This window comes from Giraffa tippelskirchi, chromosome 1, assembly GCF_054371585.1.
Source record: "Giraffa tippelskirchi isolate mGirTip1 chromosome 1, T2T-mGirTip1v1.2.pri, whole genome shotgun sequence".
In the NCBI taxonomy this organism is placed as follows: Eukaryota; Metazoa; Chordata; class Mammalia; order Artiodactyla; family Giraffidae; genus Giraffa; species Giraffa tippelskirchi.
Window position 1 is genome coordinate 83,877,478 of NC_137275.1, and position 20,081 is coordinate 83,897,558.

At 36.1% G+C, this 20,081-nt stretch overlaps 1 protein-coding gene across 26 annotated transcripts in view; it reads left to right on the plus strand.

Moving 5' to 3' along the window:
* RAP1GDS1 (Rap1 GTPase-GDP dissociation stimulator 1) overlaps window positions 1-20,081 on the plus strand; it is a 147,841-nt gene that overhangs the window by 23,680 nt on the left and 104,080 nt on the right. For 14 of the 26 annotated variants that reach the window (XM_081596212.1, XM_081596274.1, XM_081596307.1 and 11 more), the window contains exon 2: window positions 18,676-18,783. Coding sequence is in view for 18 of the 26 variants with exons in the window: in XM_081596089.1 (XP_081452215.1) it covers window positions 18,676-18,783 (108 nt within the window). In the remaining 8 variants the exon portion in view is untranslated. Of the gene's footprint in view, window positions 1-18,672; window positions 18,784-20,081 lie in introns of all 26 variants that reach the window. The other 12 variants (XM_081596229.1, XM_081596285.1, XM_081596220.1 and 9 more) reach the window with 1 other exon arrangement.

A 20,081-nucleotide genomic window follows, 5' to 3' on the forward strand; every position in this document is an offset into this window, starting at 1 on the left:
TTAGTTGGCCATGAGTTAGTCGAGTTTAGAACTGTTTTCTCCTTTGATCTTGTCTTGGAAATGGGTCTCAACATTAGAAAAGAAGCGATAACATGATTTGTTTTTACTAATCATATAAATGTATATATAGAAAACTCAGGAAACTAAAAAGTACTTGTTTTTTAATAACTTCATATTAATAAGAAAATTTAGCTGATTATGTAATAATTATACAAAGTAGCTCTTTCCTGCTCTAGGCATAAAAACCTGCATATGATATTGGGAAAAATTATTGTTCTCACAAATGACATAATTTTTAAATATGTTCAAATAGACTTAATAATAAATTACAAAATTATTTTTAAATTATTAAAATAAATTATTGTTTTGTAATAATAAATTACAAAATCTACATAAAAATAGAACATTTTACTAAGACACCTAAAACGATCAGAATAAAATCAAATACATATATTTAAGAGAAGACTTAATAGTGTTAAGAATGCAAATTATCCCAGTTAAGATATGAATTTAATATAATTCCAGTTATAATCCCAGGAGGGTTTTTATTCATTCATCACTTTGGAATGATGAGATGAAATGATCTTAAAGCTCTTATAGAAGGAAAAAATCTGAGACACTACTCAGTAGTCAAGCTAGCTGAAAAAGAACATAGTGGCAGTACTAGCTTAACCAGATAATCAGAATATTAGATAGAGCCAGTGTGATTGATTACATAGATATGATGTTAGTATAAGAATAGACAAAGGTCACTGGAAAGAAGAGAGACTTCAGAAAATACATTTCTGTATAAAGAGACAAAGGTGGTAGTTTAATTCCACAGGAAAAGGATGGAGTATTAAAACTACTCCTGATGCAATAAAATAAAAATAAATCCTAATCTTGGGCCATATATAAAAATGAATTCCTGTGAATCAAAGCCTTAAATAAAAGCTAAAAGAATCATAATAATGTAAGAAAATTGAGGCATTTGCTGGAAGCCCAAGAGTTTCTTAACCATGGCTGGAAATCCAGATGCTATAAAGGAAAAGTAGAAAAAAATACGTAAACAATTTTGGTGGAATAGTAATAGATGTGCAGAAACAAAGTTAAATGGATTACAGACAAAAGGTTAATGTTTGTACTGTACAATAACAGCAAGACTGACAAACCTATTTGAACACTAGGTGAAGGATGTGAATAAGCATTTTACAAGAAAGCAAATCCAGTGGCCAACAAACATGAAAAGATGCTGACATTTATAGTGGTTGAAGTGAAGTGAAAGTTGCCCAGTTGTGTCAGACTTTTTGTGAATTCTCCAGGCCAGAATACTGGAGTGGGTGGCCATTCTCTTCTCCAGGGGATCTTCCAACCCTTGGAGCGAACCCAGGTCTCCTGCATTGCAGGTGGATTCTTTACCAGCTGAGCCACAAAGGAAGCCCAAGAATATTGGAGTGGGTAGCCTATCCCGTCTCCAGGGGATCTTCCCGACCTAGGAATTGAATCGGGGTCTCCTGCGCTGCAGGTGGATTCTTTACCAACTGAGCTATCAGGGAAGCCCTTATAGTGGTTAAATTAATACAAATTAATCAGACCATCAAGAAATAGATACCAATATTTATTGTTAGCCAGGTTACTGGAAAAAGAATACTATCACACATAGCTATAAGAAAAGTGAGATCTTTCATCCTTTTTGGACAGCTGTTTGCAGCATTTAGATTCTTTACTGTCTGAGCTACCAGGGCAGCCCCATTTAAAATTAAAATATCAGCAATTCCATCCTGAGAGGCTATCTCATAAAACCAAAAGTACTCTGTACATGTCCAGTGATGCTTATTGCATTAGTGGTACCAATGACCAAAATGAAACATAGCAGAAGAAAGTGAAAATGTATACAGGAATGATTGACTAAATTGTGATATATGTCTGTACTATGAAGTATGGCAGTTATTTAAAAACATGAGTTAGAACTATCCAGATTGGCTTAGAGTAATTTATGAGTTATTGAGTGAGAAAACCAAGATGCAAAAAAGTTTGTGTAATATAATCCCATTTTAGTGAACAAAGCTCCCCAAATTTACTGTATATATCTATACATGATTCTGTTAAAAAAAAAAAGTTCTTAAAAAAAAAAATGAAAGCTTAAAAAACTTAGGTTATTGACATGTAAATAGAGAGATTGATATGGGGGCAAGGTAGACCAGGCAAAAAAGGAGATGATATTATCACATTTACACATTTTAATTAAGCTTTGCATATGTGTATAAAACATTATATAACATTGAAAAAACAAATTGAAAATAGTTCATTTGATGGGTCACATCTGGTGAGTGCCGTTAAATTCTGTGCAGCAGTTGTTCACTGAATGCTTACTGTATGAGAGACAGCATGGTGGGTGTAATGAGTAGTACAACTTTGACAGTTATTATTATATCAACAGTCATCAACAGTGGTTGATTGTTTAATGTGTGCTAGGGCCTATTGTAAGAGCATAATGTATAACTTCATTTAATCCTCACAACACTCTGGTGAGTGTTGTTATTATTATATTATTATACTACATATTATATTATATTATTATAATATAATAATAACACATCAGAGTGTTGCAAGGATTAAATGAGGTTATGCATAATGCTCTTACAATAAGCCCTAGCACACATGATATTATTGTTATTATCCCTGGAGGAGGGCATGGCAACCCACTCTGGTATTCTTGCCTGTAGAAACCCCATGAACAGAGGAGGCTGGCAGGCTACAGTCCATGGGGTTGCAAAGAGTCAGACACGACTGAGTGACTAAGCACAGCACATTATTATTATGTGTTACTTATTATTGTCATCTACATTTTATATATGAGAAAACAAAATAAGCTTGTGTAGTTTGTACAATTTAAGTGGTGGAACTAAGATTTGAACCCAGATGAACTGACTCCAGAGGCTATTAATCATTAAAATATGCTGCCATCTTTGTCCATGAGTTGCTTGTTATGGTGAAAAAATGGCAATATAGAAAACAGTGAACTCAGTGCCATCATTGAGGTTATGAACAAAATATGGGAGCCTAGAAAAGGAAGGGGTTGATCTGATTTCAAGAATATAGAACATCTCACATCAGAATTGAATATTAGTTGACTCTGTGGAGTAAGTATAAGTAGTCATTCTGTAGATGGAGAATGCACAGAAAGGCATTTTAGACAGGGAGAATTTAACAAGCACAGTTATAAAAATGGGAGTATGCCTGCAAAAAAGCCGGTAATGTAGTGGGACTGACATATATAATGTTACGTGAGAAAGAAATAAGAGATGAGGGCATAATGTTAGTTGAGGCTCTTGGCTTTGATGTCAGGTATTTTGAACTTTAGTAATTATTAATGACTGAATACTTTTGAAAGAATAGTGATGTGCTTTGAGAAGATCATATTTATGAGGTATTTAGCCAGGTGAATAGAAATTGAGAAGTTTGACCCAGGTTTCATAAGAATCAGAAAGAATCTTAACATACTCATTTTAGTGTTAATAAAGTTACAGAATCTAAGATTTATTTGCAAAGGAGGAGGGATAATAACCAGAGGGAACTTAAGTCCTCTGTTGGTTTTTGAGTTTTCAACTAGCTGCTGCTGCTGCTAAGTCGCTTCAGTCGTGTCTGACTCTGTGCGACCCCATAGACAGCAGCCCACCAGGCTCCCCCGTCCCTGGGATTCTCCAGGCAAGAACATTGGAGTGGGTTGCCATTTCCTTCTCCAATGCATGAAAGTGAAAAGTGAACTTGAAGTGGCTCAGTCATGTCCAACTCTAAGCGACCCCATGGACTGCAGCCTAGCAGGCTCCTCTGTCAATGGGATTTTTCAGGCAAGAGTACTGGAGTGGGGTGCCATTGCTTTCTCCTTTCAACTAGCAGAAATGGATTAAAAGAAAGAAGGAAGCAAATGTGTTTTAAAGGTTTTTTATTTCCTCACACATATAATTTAATGGAAGACACAATAAGCTAATTTGTTAAAAGGTTCTGGGTTTTAGACTTGGCCTGGGACTTAATCTATAAAGATACATTAAGCAAAATAATAAGAAACTGAGTTAAAATTTACAAAAGCTGAAAATACTATGAATTTTAATATTCTACTTTCCATTGTCACACTAGTAAAAAACAATGATTTATTCCTACTTTACTAGACAAACTTATAAAATACTTTAATTTTGTCAGATAGTAAACCCTTTAGATAAGTGAAATAAAATATTCAAGAGAGATTGTTATTATTTCCAGCTCCCTAAGCCACTTGCCCTAAACTGACTTAATGCCATTCATTTTGAGATGAATATGAAATTCTTCCAGGCATGCATTGGCTATATTCTAGGTGCTTCAAAAGCTTGTTAGTACAAAAGAATTTTTTTATTTGGTGTAATAATGATATGGTAAAGCTTTGCTACTTTTTATGTACATGAAGATTATATTCTCTTCAGTTTCAAGAAATACTTAATCTCTCTCATAAGAGTGTTGCTATTACTAAGAGACTGTATATTTAGAAAATATTGAGTGGAATTTGAATTTGGGGCATAAACAAATAGATCGTGAACTTTCACAAACCCAGTTAGCAGCATTCGTCATCAGTAGTGATATAGTTGTCCAGAGAGATAAATACCTATCTGTCAATCAGTCTGTCCATCCATCCACTACTATATAGTAAGATGATAGAATTAACATGTAAAAATATACACTATATTTTTATTTACATCCAGTGACCTTGAAGCTAAAGGGATTATTTCTAGATAACCTCTGTATAGAAGATAAACTCTTAACATTATGCTACCATGAATAACACAAAGAATTTCAGGGTTTACATTTGGAATATAAAAAAGTGATACTGTCAGTTTGGTTCATTTCTCTCACTCAGTTCTTGTCTGCTGATAACAAAGATTTAGAGTGACTGAAGAACTTGTATCTCAAACACGGGATTTTATTAAGCAGGCAGTAATCTTAATGACAAACTAGTTATAGCTCAAGCAGGCAGCAGACTCCTGAGACAGGAGAGAGGGCGGACCCCTAAAGAAGCGCACGGAGCCTTCTTGGCTGCTTCTTTTGTACTTTCTGTTTCCTCCGCTGGAGTAGGATTGGTTGTGCTCAATGCAAAATAGAGGATGGTACCAGTGTTTGCCTCATTGGTTATGCCCAGCAGCAATCAGGGAAGGGGTTGTGTTTTGGTCAGTGTTTTCTTGCCTGAGGTTCTCACTCTGGTCCTCCACTTCCCCCTTTCATGGTTTTTTTTTTTTTTTAACCCTCTGCATGATTCTACCATCTTGGACTCTTTTTTCTTTCTGACTATCTGACATTGCAAAGGATCTTATTTACAAGACAGAAATAGACTCAAACACACAGAAAACAAGCTTGCATTTACTAAAGGGGAAAGAGAGGGAAGAATAAATCAGGGATTTGGGATTAACAGATGCACACTACTACGTATAAAATATTAAGACTTACTGTATAGCACAGGGAACTGTATTCAATATCTTGTAATAACCTATAATGGAAAAGAATCTGAAAAACAGTGTGCATATGTATATATGTATACATACACACTGTTTTTCATATATATATATATATACATATATATATCTCCGAGTCACTTTATTGTACACCTGAAACATTGTAAATCAACTATATTTCAATTAAAAAAAAACAATTTTGGATTAATGAGATTCAGAAAGAAAAAATGAACATAACACTGAAAGCTGAATAATTCTGGGTCCTAAAATAATTCCCTTTTGGATCTATTTTGTGACTAAATATCAATATCCTTGCATATGAAATAGTGCTTTCAGCATTCAGGTATTTAATTAGGGAATAATACTTGGAAAATACAAATTTGTTAAAAATAAATGGTATGTCTTCTCTACCATCAACTGTTCTGACCATCAACCCCACTCTTCAGATTGACTATAAAGCAAAAGTTGCAGAGTACACACTGCTTGACTTTATACTATTATATTAGAAATAAACAGTGGTTGTTTTTCTCTTTTAAGAAAAAGAATTTCAGGACTTCCTATCTTAATATGACACTGTCTCATTTTGAGAATGGCCATTTTGCACAGTATATTCTTTGATAGTGATTATCTTAAGCACTTCTGTAGTCCAGTTATTTAAATATAAAAATAGCCCCACTTTTCTCATCATTTTTTTTTTAGATTGATACTAAGAAAAGAGAAACTGATAGCTGTGAAATTTTAGGTCTTACTAAAACACTTGCATTGCAATACACACATAGAGACCAGTAAATTGACTTTCTCCCTAACAGAAGAGAAATCGGAGCATAAAGAGCCTTTGGTGCCTGATGGTGTACAGGGTTAGAAGAGGAAAGACTGCACAAGGTTGTTTGAAAAGTTCTAGCAGGAAGTGTAGCTGTGTTCATGTCTTTATGTCTTAATACCTTTAACAAGGGCTTCTAAGAGGAAACACCTGAAATGAGAGCGAGCTTGCTGATCATGGTTAACAAAAGTTATAGTCACATTTTATCCAAATTTAACAAGGCCTAAAAAGGGGCAGTTTTTTGTATTGATAGGTAGATAGCTGGATAGATAAAGGAAGTTATGTGTTCAACTGGGTAAAGGAAGGAAGGACAGAAAGAGAGCCAGCATAACATTCTATGTATTTATTTTTTTAATAATTTGTTTAAGTATAGTTGATTTACTATATTGTGTTTCAGGTGTACAGAAAAGTGATTAAGCTATACATATATGCATATATCTATTATTTTTCTATTTTTTTCCATTAGAGTTTGTTACAAGATATTGAATATAGTTTCTTATGCTGTACAGTTAATCCTTGCTGTTTATATGTAGTAGCGTGTATCTGTTAATTTCAGACTCCCAATTTATACCTCCCTGCCACTTTGGTAACCATGTTTGTTTTCCGTGTCTGTGAGTCTGTTTCTCTTTTGTAAATAAGTTCATTTGTACTAATTTTTAGATTCTATGCATAAATGATAGTGTATAATATTTGTCTGATTTCACTTAGTATGATAATCTCTAGGTCCACCCACATTATTGGCAAATGGCAGAACATTATTCTTTTAATGCCTGATTAATATTCCATTGTGGGCTTCCCTGATAGCTCAGTGGTAAAGAACCCACCTGCCAATGCAGGAGATGCAGATTTGATCCTTGGGTTGGGAAGATCCCCTGGAGGAGGAAATGGCAGTCCACTCCAGTATTATTGCCTGAGAAATCCCATGGACAGAGGTGCCTGGGGGGCTGTCGTCCATGGGGTTGTAAGAGTCGGACATGACTTAGCGGCTATATATATATATATATTATATATTATATATATTCCATTCTTATATATATATATTCCATTCTTATATATATATATATATATAGTTATATAGATATATCCATACTTTTTTAGATTCTGTTCCCATATAGGTCATTACCATGTGATCCAGGAATCCCACTCCTAGGCGTATATTTGTAAAAGATGAAGGCTCTAATTAAAAAAGATACATATGCTGAGTGGGATTGCTGAATCATGTGGTAACCATTGTATTTTGACTTGCACTTCTCTAATAATTAGCATTGTTTAGCATCTTTTCATATGTCTGTTATGTCGGTTGGCTATCTGTATGTCTTTGGAGACATGTCTGTTTAGGTCCCCTGCCCATCTTTGATTGGATTATTTGGGGATTTTTGTCACTGATCAGCATACCATTCTAATTCTCTGGTGAACATGTCTGTTATCCAGAGAGAGAAGAGGACTCGGGGCAAAACCAAGGTCACACTAACATTAAAGGAGTAGGTAGAAAAGAAGATGACCAAGAACAAATGTTCAGAGACGCTGGTGTTTTGAAGTAAGAGGAGAACAAAGAGTCTCGTTGCAAGGATATTAAATAAGAGAGTCGAGAAAAGTCCATTGGATTTGTCAAGATATCATTTAAGGCTAATTTTGATAGTTTTAGAGAACTTCATCAGATTGTGGTTTTAAGAGTGATTGAGTGGTTAAGAAGTAGGAGACACAGAATTAATGACCAAAGTCGGTTTTCCTTTAACTCTTCGAAGATGTCATATTTTCTTTCACAAGATAAGCTAGACCGTATGCTGTCATATAAGAAATTATTCTTTTAAGAAAAAAAAATTCATTTTAGTTGTTAATACTTCTTAATACTAGAACTGCACATGAAAATTAGCCTGCTCTACTTACTGCCCCTGCCCTCCCCTCTAGCCAGGAGCTGAGAAATTTTCTCTTAGAACATGCCCTCCCCACCAGCCAGAAGCTTAGAAGTTTTATATTAGAACAGTTACAGTGCCTTAAATCTTGGTGGTGGTTTAGTCACTAAATCATGTCCGACTCTTTGTGACCCCATGAACTGTCGCCCACCAGGCTTCTCTGTCCATGGGATTCTCCAGGCAAGAATAATGGAGTGGGTTGCCGTTTCCTTCTCTAGGGGATCTTCCTGACCCCCAGGGATCAAAACAGGGTCTTCTGCATTGAGGGCAGATTCTTTACTGACTGAGCCACCATGGAAGCCTGTCTTAAATCATAAGTAAATGTAAAATACAGAAACATGAATGTATGCACAAAAAATTCAGATGGTAAGGATTCACTACTGAGATGTACTGTCATAGTTGAGGGAGTCCAAAAATAATACCCTCTGTTGGCAGCCCACTCCAATATTCTTCCCTAGAGAATCCCATGGACTTAGGAGTTTGGCGGGCTACGGTCCGTGGGGTTGCAAAGAGTCGGACATGACTGAAGCAACTTAGCATATAGCATCCCTGCCCAAGTTCAGAATCATTGGCGATATAAGCAGATGAATTCTCTGGTGGAATTCAAAATAACTGCTTTAAAATTGATAAAGTCTAGAGTGAAGGACAGGGCTTATTTGCATAGTCACAAAGTAACAGCTAATACTTTGGAGCTGAATTAGATATGTTTACTAATAATCTTGTTACTGGTACAGCTGGACAGCCAAAGAGAGCGAGAAACAAAATTCTTGCCCCTTCTGCTAAAAGATCAGGAGCCCAGAAGGGGCTGAGCTATGCATACCTAGTTCTTCTCTTTCAACTTATTAGTGAGATAAATCATTCCTCTCCTGGATAATGGAGGTGGCAGTTGCCAAATGAGGAGGCATATGTGTCACTGTAATAGCAATTCCTAGTAAGGAAGCTTGAGGCCAGCGGAAGAGGGGTTACTGCTTCAGTCATTTTATTTTTCAGTATGCTCTTTTAATGAGGTATAATTCACACAAACTAAAATGCACAGATTTTAAGTGTACAGTTTGAGCTTTGACAAATGTACATACTTATGTAATCACTATTCCCATCAAGATATCAACATTCTAACACTTTTTAAATGGATTCACGGTGCAAGTTTTTAAAGTAGTAGCCTCTTAATTCATTTAAAATGCTTAAAAGATATATTAAATTTGCAATAATTATGTTGACAGCTTTGACTGTCTCTGGATGGAGAATTTAGTGAACTTTTCCTCAAAAAGTCTCACATCATTACATGTATAATTATTTCTATGGAGAGACTGGATGATTTTTTTTTAACTGATTAGAAATCTTTTAAAAAATATATGTAGTTTTTAGTTATATATTTTATATCCTTAAGTACTTAAATTGGCTTCATTAATATCTTTCTATATTAAAATATAACATCCTGATTTATATTTCTGATAATATGGAATGCATATTTAACAGGTAACATTGAATACCTTCCCTTCCCCGTTGGTATACTTTGGCTTATAAGTGGGTGACACAGAGGATGGTAACGAGACAGCTTTCTGCAAGTAAGGAATGTGTTCCTTTATGTACTGAGTTAATTTAACACATATTGACTGGCTACCTTTTTGTGCCAAGTAATAGGTATAGTGCAATGACTATAATTGACAAGGTGCCCCATACGATATAGTGGGGGAGCAGCTGCGAAGGCTGGGTGCAGTGATAGAAAATGACCCTAGAGGGTTGAGGAAGAGAAGGTTTAGACAAGCACAGATGGTCTCTAGGGTGGTGACGGTTAGGCTGAGATTTAATGAGAAGGGGATGTCAAGCAAGGAGCACTGGGGATGGAATGAAGGCAAAGAAGTAAAACAGGTCCAGATGTCTGTACACACAGTACTAAATAAGTCTTAACTGCATTTGTTACTTGTTGACTGACAGTTTCGATGGATTATTATAATTTGACTAACAGGATATCTTGTTTTTTCCTCAGTGTTGTGGTAAATATTTGTTACTTTTAGTAATATCAACTTAGATATTATCTTATTCATACTTTATTTCAGAAAAATCAACCTAATAGCTACTTACTAAGATTGAACAAGTATATCTGAGATATGATTCCCTATGACTTCTTTTCTGTTAACAGAATACATACATATGGACATAGTTTTCTTTTCCTTCAGGGAAAAAAATCAATTTCTTAAGCTATTTGAGCTCTCTTAAGAAAATAAATATTAGCATTGGTTGTGAATGATAACGCTGAAATTTTTAATAAAGTTTATTTAGGATTATTAGGTTAGCCACAAGTTGTATGTGGCATCACTGAAGCATGTTAGTATTATATAACATAAATTTTTAAGTTTACCTTTTCCTGTGTTAGCATGGAAAATTAATGACCACTTATTTTATAATTGCTGTTCTTCAGTCAGTCAGTCAGTACTCTTGCCTGGAAAATCCCATGGACAGAGGAGCCTGGTAGGCTGCAGTCCATGGAGTCGCAAACATTTGGACACGACTGAGCAACTTCACTTTCACGCATTGGAGAAGGAAATGGCAACCCATTCCTGTGTTCTTGCTTGGAGAATCCCAGGGACGGCAGAGCCTGGTGGGCTGCCATATATGGGGTGGCACAGAGTCGGACATGACTGAAGCAACTTAGCAGCAGCAGCAGTCAGTCAGTCAGTAATGTCCAGCTGTTTGCGACCCCATGGACTGCAGCATGCCAGGCTTCCCTGTCTTTCACTAATTCCCTGAGTTTGCTCAGACTCATGTCCATAGAGTTGATAATGCCATCTAACCATCTCATCCTCTGCCACCTCCTTCTCCTCCTGCCCTCAGTCTTTCCCAGCATCAGGGTCTTTTCCAATGAGTCTGCTGTTTGCAGCAGAAGGCCAAAGTTTTAGAGCTTCAGCGTCAGCATCAGTCCTTCCAATGAGTATTCAAGGTTAATTTCCTTTAGTATTAACTGGTTTGATTTCCTTGTAGTCCAAGGGACTCTCAAGAGCACAGTTTGAAAGGATCAATTTTTAAGCACTCATCCTTCTTTATGGTCCAACTCTCACATTCATACATGACTACTGGAAAAACCATAGCTTTGACTATATGGACCTTTGTTGGTAAGGTGATAGCACTGCTTTTAACATGCTGTCTAGGTTTGTTACAGCTTTTCTTCCACAGAGCAAAGGTCTTTTAATTTCATGGCTGCAGTCACCATTCGCAGTGATTTTGGAGCCCAGGAAAATAAAGTCTGTCACTTTTTCCATTTTTTTCCCCATCTGTTTGCTATGAAGTATGAAGTCATAGGACCAGAGGCCATGATCTTCATTTTTTTAATGTTGAATTTTAAGCCAGCTTTTTCACTTTCCTCTTTCACCTTCATCAAGAGGCTCTTTAGTTCCTCTTAGCTTTCTGCCATAGGATGGTGTGATCTGCATATCTGAGGTTGTTTATAATTCTCCCAGCAATCTTGATTCCAGCTTGTGCTTCGTGCAACTTGGCATTTCACATGATGTACTCTGCATACAAGTTAAATAAGCAGGTTTGACAATATACAGCCTTGATGTACTCCTTTTTCAAATTTGAACCAGTCCATTGTTCCATGTCCAGTTCTAACTGTTGCTTCTTGACCTGCGTACAGGTTTCTCAGGAGGCAGGTAAGGTAATCTAGTATTTCCATCTCTAAGAATTTCCCACTGTTTGCTGTGATCCACACAGACAAAGGCTTTCACATAGTCAGTGAAGCAGAAGTAGATGGTTTTCTGAAATTTCTCTAGTTTTTTCTGTGATACAACGGATGTTGGCAATTTGATCTCCAGTTCCTCTCTCTTTTCTAAATCCAGCTTATACATCTGGAAGTTCCTGGTTCATGTACTGTTGAAGCCTAGCTTGGAGAATTTTGAGCATGACTTTCTAGCATGTGAATTGAGTGCAATTGTGTATTAGTTTGCACATTCTTTGGCATTGCCCTTCCTTGGGATTGGAATGAAAACTGACCTTTTCCAGTCCTGTGGCCACTGCTGAGTTTTCCAAATTTGCTGACATATTGAATGCAGTACTTTCACAGCATCATCTTTTAGGATTTGAAATAGCTCAACTGGAATTCCATCACCTCTACTAGCTTTTTTTTTTTTTTTTAATAAATTGATTTATTTTAGTTGGGGGCTAATTACTTTACAATATTGTAATAGTTTTTGCCATACATTGACATGAATCAGCCATGAGTTTACATGTGTTCCCCTTCCTGGACCCCTCACCCACCTCCCTCCCCATCCCATCCCTCTGGGTCATCCCATTGCCCCGGCCCTGAGCTTTGTTCATAGTGTTGCTTCCTAAGGCCCACTTGACTTCACACTCCAGGATGTTTGACTATAGGTGAGTGACCACACCATTGTGGTTGTCCAGGTCATCAAGATCTTTTTTGTATAGTTCTTCTGTGTATTCTGGCACCTCTTCTTAATATCTTCTGCTTCTGTTAGGTCCATACCATTTCTGTCCTTTATTGTGCCCATCTTTGCTTGAAATGTTCCCTTGGTATCTCTAATTTTCTTGAAGAGATCTCTAGTCTTTCCCATTCTATTGTTTTCCTCTATTTCTTTGCATTGATCGCTGAGGAAGGCTTTCTTATCTGTCCTTGCTGTTCTTTGGAACTCTGCATTCAGATGAGAATATCTTTCCTTTTCTCCTTTCCTTTTCGCTTCTCTTCTTTTCTCAGCTATTTGTAAGGCCTCCTCAGACAACCATTTTGCCTCTTTGCATTTCTTTTTCTTAGGGATGGTTTTGATCACCATCTCCTAGTGCTGTGAACCTTCATCCATAGTTCTTCAGGCACTGTCTGTCAGATCTAATCCCTTGAATCTATTTGTGACTTCCACTGGATAATCATGAGGAATTTGATTTGGTCATACTTGAGTGGCCTAGCGGTTTTCCCTTCTTTCTTCTGTTAAAGTCTGAATTTTGCAGTAAGTCTATTAACGTTTATACCTTATTTGAGGCACGGTGCTCAGGGCTGGTGCACTGGGATGACCCTGAGGGATGGAATGGGGAGGGAGGTGGGAAGGAGGATCAGGATGGGGAACACATGTACACCCCTGGCTGATTCATGTGAATGTATGGCAAAAACTACCACAATATTGTAAAGTAATTAGCCTCCAATTAAAATAAAAAATAAATAAAAAAAGAAAGAAAAAAAAAGTTTATACCTTATTTGAAGTAAGATAATGCCTGAGTTCATGACCTTAGCCACAGTCAGCCCCCAGTCTTGTTTTTGCTGACTATATAGAGTTCCTTCATCTTCAGCTGGGAAGAATATAATCAATCTGATTTTGGTATTCACCATCTGGTGATGTCCATGTGTAGAGTAGTCTTCCGTGTTGTTGGAAGAATGTGTTTGCTATGACTGTGCATTCTCTTGGCAAAACTGTTAGCCTTTGCCCTTCTTCATTTTGTACTCCAAGGCTAAACTTGCCAGTTACTCCAGGTATCTCTTGACTTCCTACTTTTACATTCCAGTCCCCTGCGATGAGGCTTTTCTTGTGAGTCAGATGGTAAAGAATCTGCCTGCAATGCAGGAGACCTGAGTTTGATCCGTGAGTCAGGAAGATCCCCTGGAGAAGGGAATGGCAACCCACTCCAGGATTCTTGCCTGGAAAATCCCGTGGACTGAGGAGCCTGGTGGGCTACATTCCATGGGGTCACAAAGAGTCAGACACAACTAAGTGACTAACACTGACACCCCTGTGAGAAAAGGGCCTTTTTTTGGTGTTGGTTCTAGAAGGTCTTGTAGGTCTTCATAGAACTGTTCAGCTTCAGCTTCTTCAGCATTAGTGGTTGGGGTTTAGACTTCGATTACTGTGAAAATGAGTGGTTTGCCTTGAAAACGAACCGAGATCATAAGCTGGCAGTGTACAAAATTCTATTAAAATTTATACCTTACTTTGAAGTAAGAAAATGCCTGAAATTCAAATACTAGAGCAGCAATCTCAGGGGTCTTTGGTATCCTATTAGAGTGTCTGTGACATCAAAACTGTTTGCGTAGTAGGAAGACATTTTTTTCTCTTTCTCACTGTGTTGACATTTGCATTCACAGTGTTCTAAAAGTAATTGGAGTTGAAAACTGCTGGTGCTTCAGTGTGTGCTCATCAGTAGTAGCAGCAAACTGCAATAATTAGTAGTTATTGTATTCTTTATTATCATATACTTGAGGTTGAAAAAAATCCTAATTTCATGTAAGAATGTCCATGATGTGGGCTTCCCTGGCCGTCCAGTAGTTAAAACTTTGCCTTCCAATGTATCAAGTATGGGTTCAGTCCCTGATCTGGGAACCAAGCTCTCCCATGGCTCAGGGTCAAAAAAAAAAAGGAAGAAGAAAACAAAACACAAAACAGAAGCAGTGTTGTAACAAATTCAGTGTAGATTTTTAGCATGTTCCACATCAAAAAGAAAAAAAAAGACCATGTTTTTAAAGCTCTCAAACTTTTCGTACACATTTTGAAAGTATACTATGTGATAAAATGGGAAGTACACATAAAACACTTGCATTGCATTGTAAACTCTAATAGTTATCTCTAAGGAAAGCAGTTGTGCACTCTTGAGTTGTGAGTTGACTGAGATACTTTTTTTCCATGGAATAACTTTTTTTTTTAAGAACTGAGAGATAAACTGGCTTTTCATATTTGGCAGATATTTTCTCACAAATGAATGAGGTTAGTTTGTCACTGAAGAAAAAAATTGACAGTATCTATTCCTAGTGATAAAATTAAGAATTTTTAAGAGAAAATTGGAACTTTGGAAAACTTGTATCACTTTCAACTTGATAGCTTCCTAATACCTAGTCTTTAAAAAGGATTAGTGATGATATTAACAGATATGATATCTTGAAATAGTACAATGAAATGTGTCAATGTTTGGAAGATATGCGTATCTCCATAACCTAATTTTTTTAATGATCAATTCATCGATGATAACATTGCATGTATAAAAGCTTCAAAGTGCAAAAGAGCAATGGATTTTCATGTAACTTGGCAGTGCTCATTTGTATTGTTTCAGATTTCACATGGCAACCAACATTTAAAAAAATACTGCTCATTAAGTTTTGGTATGATATCAAATAATGCCCACCATTATCTGAAGGGGCAGTTAAAATACTCTCCTGTTTCTCAACTGTGTATATGTGTGAGGCTGAGTTTTTTTCATCTACTCAACCAAAACAACAAATTATAAAAGATTGAGTACAGACGCAGATATGAGAATCCAGTTTTTTTCTATAGGGCAGACATTACAGAGACTTGTGAAAATGTAGAGCAATGCTGCTCTTCAGTAAGTTTTCTCAGTTTTGAAGTATTTTTCATTAAAAATATAATCATGTTAATAGTTTTATATTAGTTTTGAATGAATTACTAAAATCAGTCTTTAAAAGTCTCATTTTTAATTTTTAGTATGTTAAATATCAATATAAATTATTTTAAAAAGAGCTCTTTCATACATGATACTATACACAGAAAATCCTTAAGACACCACCAGAAACTATCATACCTTATCAATGAATTTGGTAAAGTTGCAGAATACAAAATTATTATACAGAAATTTGTTGCATTTCTATGCACTAACAATGAACTATCAGAAAGAGAAGTTATGATGATAATCCCATTTACTATTGCGTCAAAAAGAATAAAATACCTAGGGATAAACCAACTTGGGGAGGTAAAAGACCTGTACTTGGAAAACTATGAGACAAGGAAATTGAGATTACACAAGCAGGTGAAGATATACAGTATTCTTGGATTGAAAGAATTACTATTGTTAAAATGACCATACTACCCAAAGCAATCTACAGATGCAATCCTTGTCAAAATACCAATGGCATTTTTTACAGAACTAAAACAAATAATTTAATAATTTGTATGGAAGCACAAAAGACCCTGAAAAGCCAGAACAATCCTGAGAAAGAACACCAGAGCTGAAGGAATTACATACCTTTACTTCAGACTATACTACAAAGCTGCAGTCATCAAAACAGTATAGTGCTGGCACAGGCAGCACCATAGATAAATGAAAGAGAATAGAAAGCCCAGAAATAAACTGACACACTTATGGTCAATTAATATACCACAAAGGAAGCAAGACCACACAATGGAGAAAAGATGGTGTCTTCAATAGGTAGTGCTGGGAAAACTGGATAGCTTCATGGAAAAGAGTGAAGTTAGAACATTTTCTAATACCATATGCAAAGCTATACTCCAAATGAATTAGAGACCTAAATATAGGACCAGAAATTATAAAATTCCTAGAGGAAAATATAGACAGAACACTTTTTGATATAAATTGTAGCAATAGTTTTTTTGGATCGGTCTCCTAAAGCAAAGGAAATAAATGAAAGCAAAAATAAACAAGGACCTAATTAAATTTAAAAGCATTTGTGCATCAAAGGAAAGCATCAAGAAAACAAAAAGCCTACTGAATGCGAGAAAATATTTACTAATAATATGACCAATAAAGGGTTCCTGTTCCTAAATACATAAATAGCTCATACAGCTGAAAACCAGAAAAAACAAACAACCTGATTAAAAAATGAACAGAAGACCTGAATAGATATTTTCCAAGGACATGCAGATGACCATTAGGCACATTAAGAAATGTTCAGCATCATTAAAATCATCAGGAAAATATGTCAGAACCACAATGAGATATCACCTATCACCTGACAGAATGGCTGTCATTAAAAAGACCACAAGTAACACATGTTGGTGAGGATGTGGAGAAAAGGGAATCCTTGTGTACTGTTAGTAGGAATGTAAATTGGTGCCACCACTGGAAAACACTATGGAGATTTCTCTAAAAATAGAACTACCATATAAGCCTGCAATCCCACTCCTGGGTATACATACCAAAACACTAATTCAAAATGATTAATTCATCACTAATTCATCCCAGTGTTCATAGCAGCCCCTCTCCCCTTCCTTCTCCACACTAGTTACCACTACTTTGTTCTCTGTATTGGTGAGCCTGTTTCTTTTTTGCTATATTTACTAGTTTGCTGTATTTTTTAGATTCTACATATAAATGATTTCACACATTGTTTGTCTCAGTATTCCAGTATAAAACAAGAAGGAAATTCTGCCATTTGCAACAATGTGGGTAGACCTAAAGAGTATTATGCTAAGTGAAATAAGTCAGACAAATACTGTATGATATCATTTACATGTGGAATTTTAAAAATACAGCATACTAGTAAATACAGCAAAAAAGAAACAGACTCACTGATACATAGAATAAAGCATGGGCAATAAAATGGTAGAGGATTAAGTAGTACAAACTATGATGTAGATAATAAGCTACAAGGGTATATTGTACAATGTAGGGAATATAGCAAGTATTTTATAATAACTATAAATGGATTATAACCTTAAAAAATTGTGAATCACTGTATTCTACACCTGTTACTTACATAACATTGTACATCAAATATACTTCAGTAAAAATTTAATAACTCCTTGGCATCCTAAATAATTTTTAATATGTAAAATTTTAAGAATCTATGGCCTAGAGAAATCTATATATAATTTAGGAGAAGAGCAGTGTTTTAAAGGGCTTCTCAGGTGGCTCAGTGGTAAAGAACCCGCCTGTCAATGCAGTAGACGTGGGTTCAATCTTTGAGTCTGGAAGATCCTCTGGAGGAGGAAATGGCAATCCACTCCAGTATTCTTGCCTGGGAAATCTCACGTACAGAGGAGTCTGGAGGGCTACAGTGCATGGGGTCGCAAAAAGTCAGACTTGACTTAGTGACTAAGCATGCAAAGTGCTGTAAAATCCAAAATGTACATGTTTTGGCTTAAAGCAGTACTTTGAAGTGTTTAAGTGGTAGATTTTAAAAGCTTTATATTAGTGAGCACCCCCATAGACAGGGGCTTCTGTTCATGGAATTCTCCAGGCAAGGATACTGGAGTGGGTAGCCATTCCCTTCCTTTCCCAGGGGATCTTCCCCATCCTTGGGTCTCCTGCGTTGCAGGCAGATTGTTTACCATCTGAGCCATCAAGGAAGCCCATAATAATAAACAGACTTTCTTATTTTAAGTCAGATTATTTTGAAACTTTTCTAAAGCTTCATTTTCATTTTATGTACTTAAAATGCAACAGAGGAAACCAAAAAAATGTAATCCGTTATTACTTGCAAAGCTTATGTAAGTTTTTGTGGACTTTTCATTTTTTTCAGTTAAACATGGCTGGTTCGTGAACAATAAATAAGGCATAAGAATGCTGAAAAGATGTTCTGTGACTACAGAATATTCTTGGTATCATACAGGTCCAGTGACTATTTTATATGAGTTAAATGGATAAAATTTTATTAAAAAATGAGTAATTGTATAGTCCATTGCCATTTTGGAACGTATATGAAAATTAATTCACCATAATGGGAGCCTTTTGCCTGTTTGTACTGGTTTATCGTGTAACATGATAGTTAGTGAGGTTTCTGATTTCTCTTTTTTTCTCTAAGCAGATAATCTCAGTGATACCTTGAAGAAGCTGAAGATAACAGCTGTTGACAGAACTGATGATAGTTTAGAAGGATGCTTGGATTGTCTACTTCAAGCTTTGACGGAAAATAGTAAGTTAATTTTTTGGGGTGGTGGGGGGCGGTTCCCTGGTGGCTTAGACGGTAGAGTCTGCCTGCAGTGCAGAAGACGTGGATTTGATTCCTGGGTTGGGAAGATCCCCTGGAGACAGAAGTGGCACCCCACTCCAGTATTCTTGCCTGGAAAATCCCATGGATGGAGCAGCCTGGCAGGCTACAGTACATGGGGTCGCAAAGAGTCGGACACGACTGAACGACTTCACTTTACTTTACGCTTTAGTAAGGTTTTTTAATGTTTACTCAAATGCCAAACAAAAAAAATCAAGTCAGCAATCGTTCAGAAATTCATATATAGTTTAGCAAATAACTTGCATTCACATTATTTGAATTCTTTTGAATCCTATGTTTGAATACTGGTGTTGTTTTACTTGTTCCACCCTCCTACCTACCTCCCCACCCCCAGGATACTGAAAGCCAAGTTGATAGGCAGAAGAAAGGAGGATTTGATTGGTAGTGATGACATTAATACCAGTCCCAGAGAGGGGCTTAACAGCCGTGCACCAAAAGTTGTTTTTCTTCTTAACACCTACATTTGTGCTTTAAAAAAAAGACTGTGTTTACATGTGGAGAGGAGAAACAAAGAGGAAGCTTATGAAAAAAGGAAGAAACAGAGAGGGCACTTAAAGCCCTTAACATTTTTTATGATAGCTTTTTAATCATTTTACTTTAAAATAATGTATGCTTATATTTAATTGGAAAGAGCCATCATCAGTCATCCACAAATCCCTTAAAATTGAGGTGACTCTTGATCTTTGGTGATGTGAGAAATAATACTAGAGATAAAAATTACGCAGCTCTTCATTGACTAATTCATTGTATTGTTGCATTTGAGCCATCATATTTCTAGTCATTAATTTCTGTATTATCACAGAGAATAGATAGATACAGAATAATTTTCATTTGTTCTCTTATTTCTGCTTGGTTGTACTTTGGTTTATGCTTTACTTGTTTTTAATTATGCCTTTATTTTACCCTGGGGATAATTATGTAGCTGACAGATAATTCAGGAGGGAAGTTATATACTGTATTGTTAAAGTTAAATTTGAAGCACTCTGAGATGTATGCATTTTTTTTTTCTTTAGTAAACTGTGATTAGAAAATTAAAATAGTTGATTGCAGTGCTCTTCATGAAAAAGTGCATTTTACAGCTGGCTTTTAAAATTCTGTTTCAGTAGTTGTTTGCTTTTGAGATTACAGTTTTGCCAAGCTGTTTGATCTTAGAGATATCACAGAAGGGGTTTAAAACAAGGTGTTCAGTGAGACCATCTGGA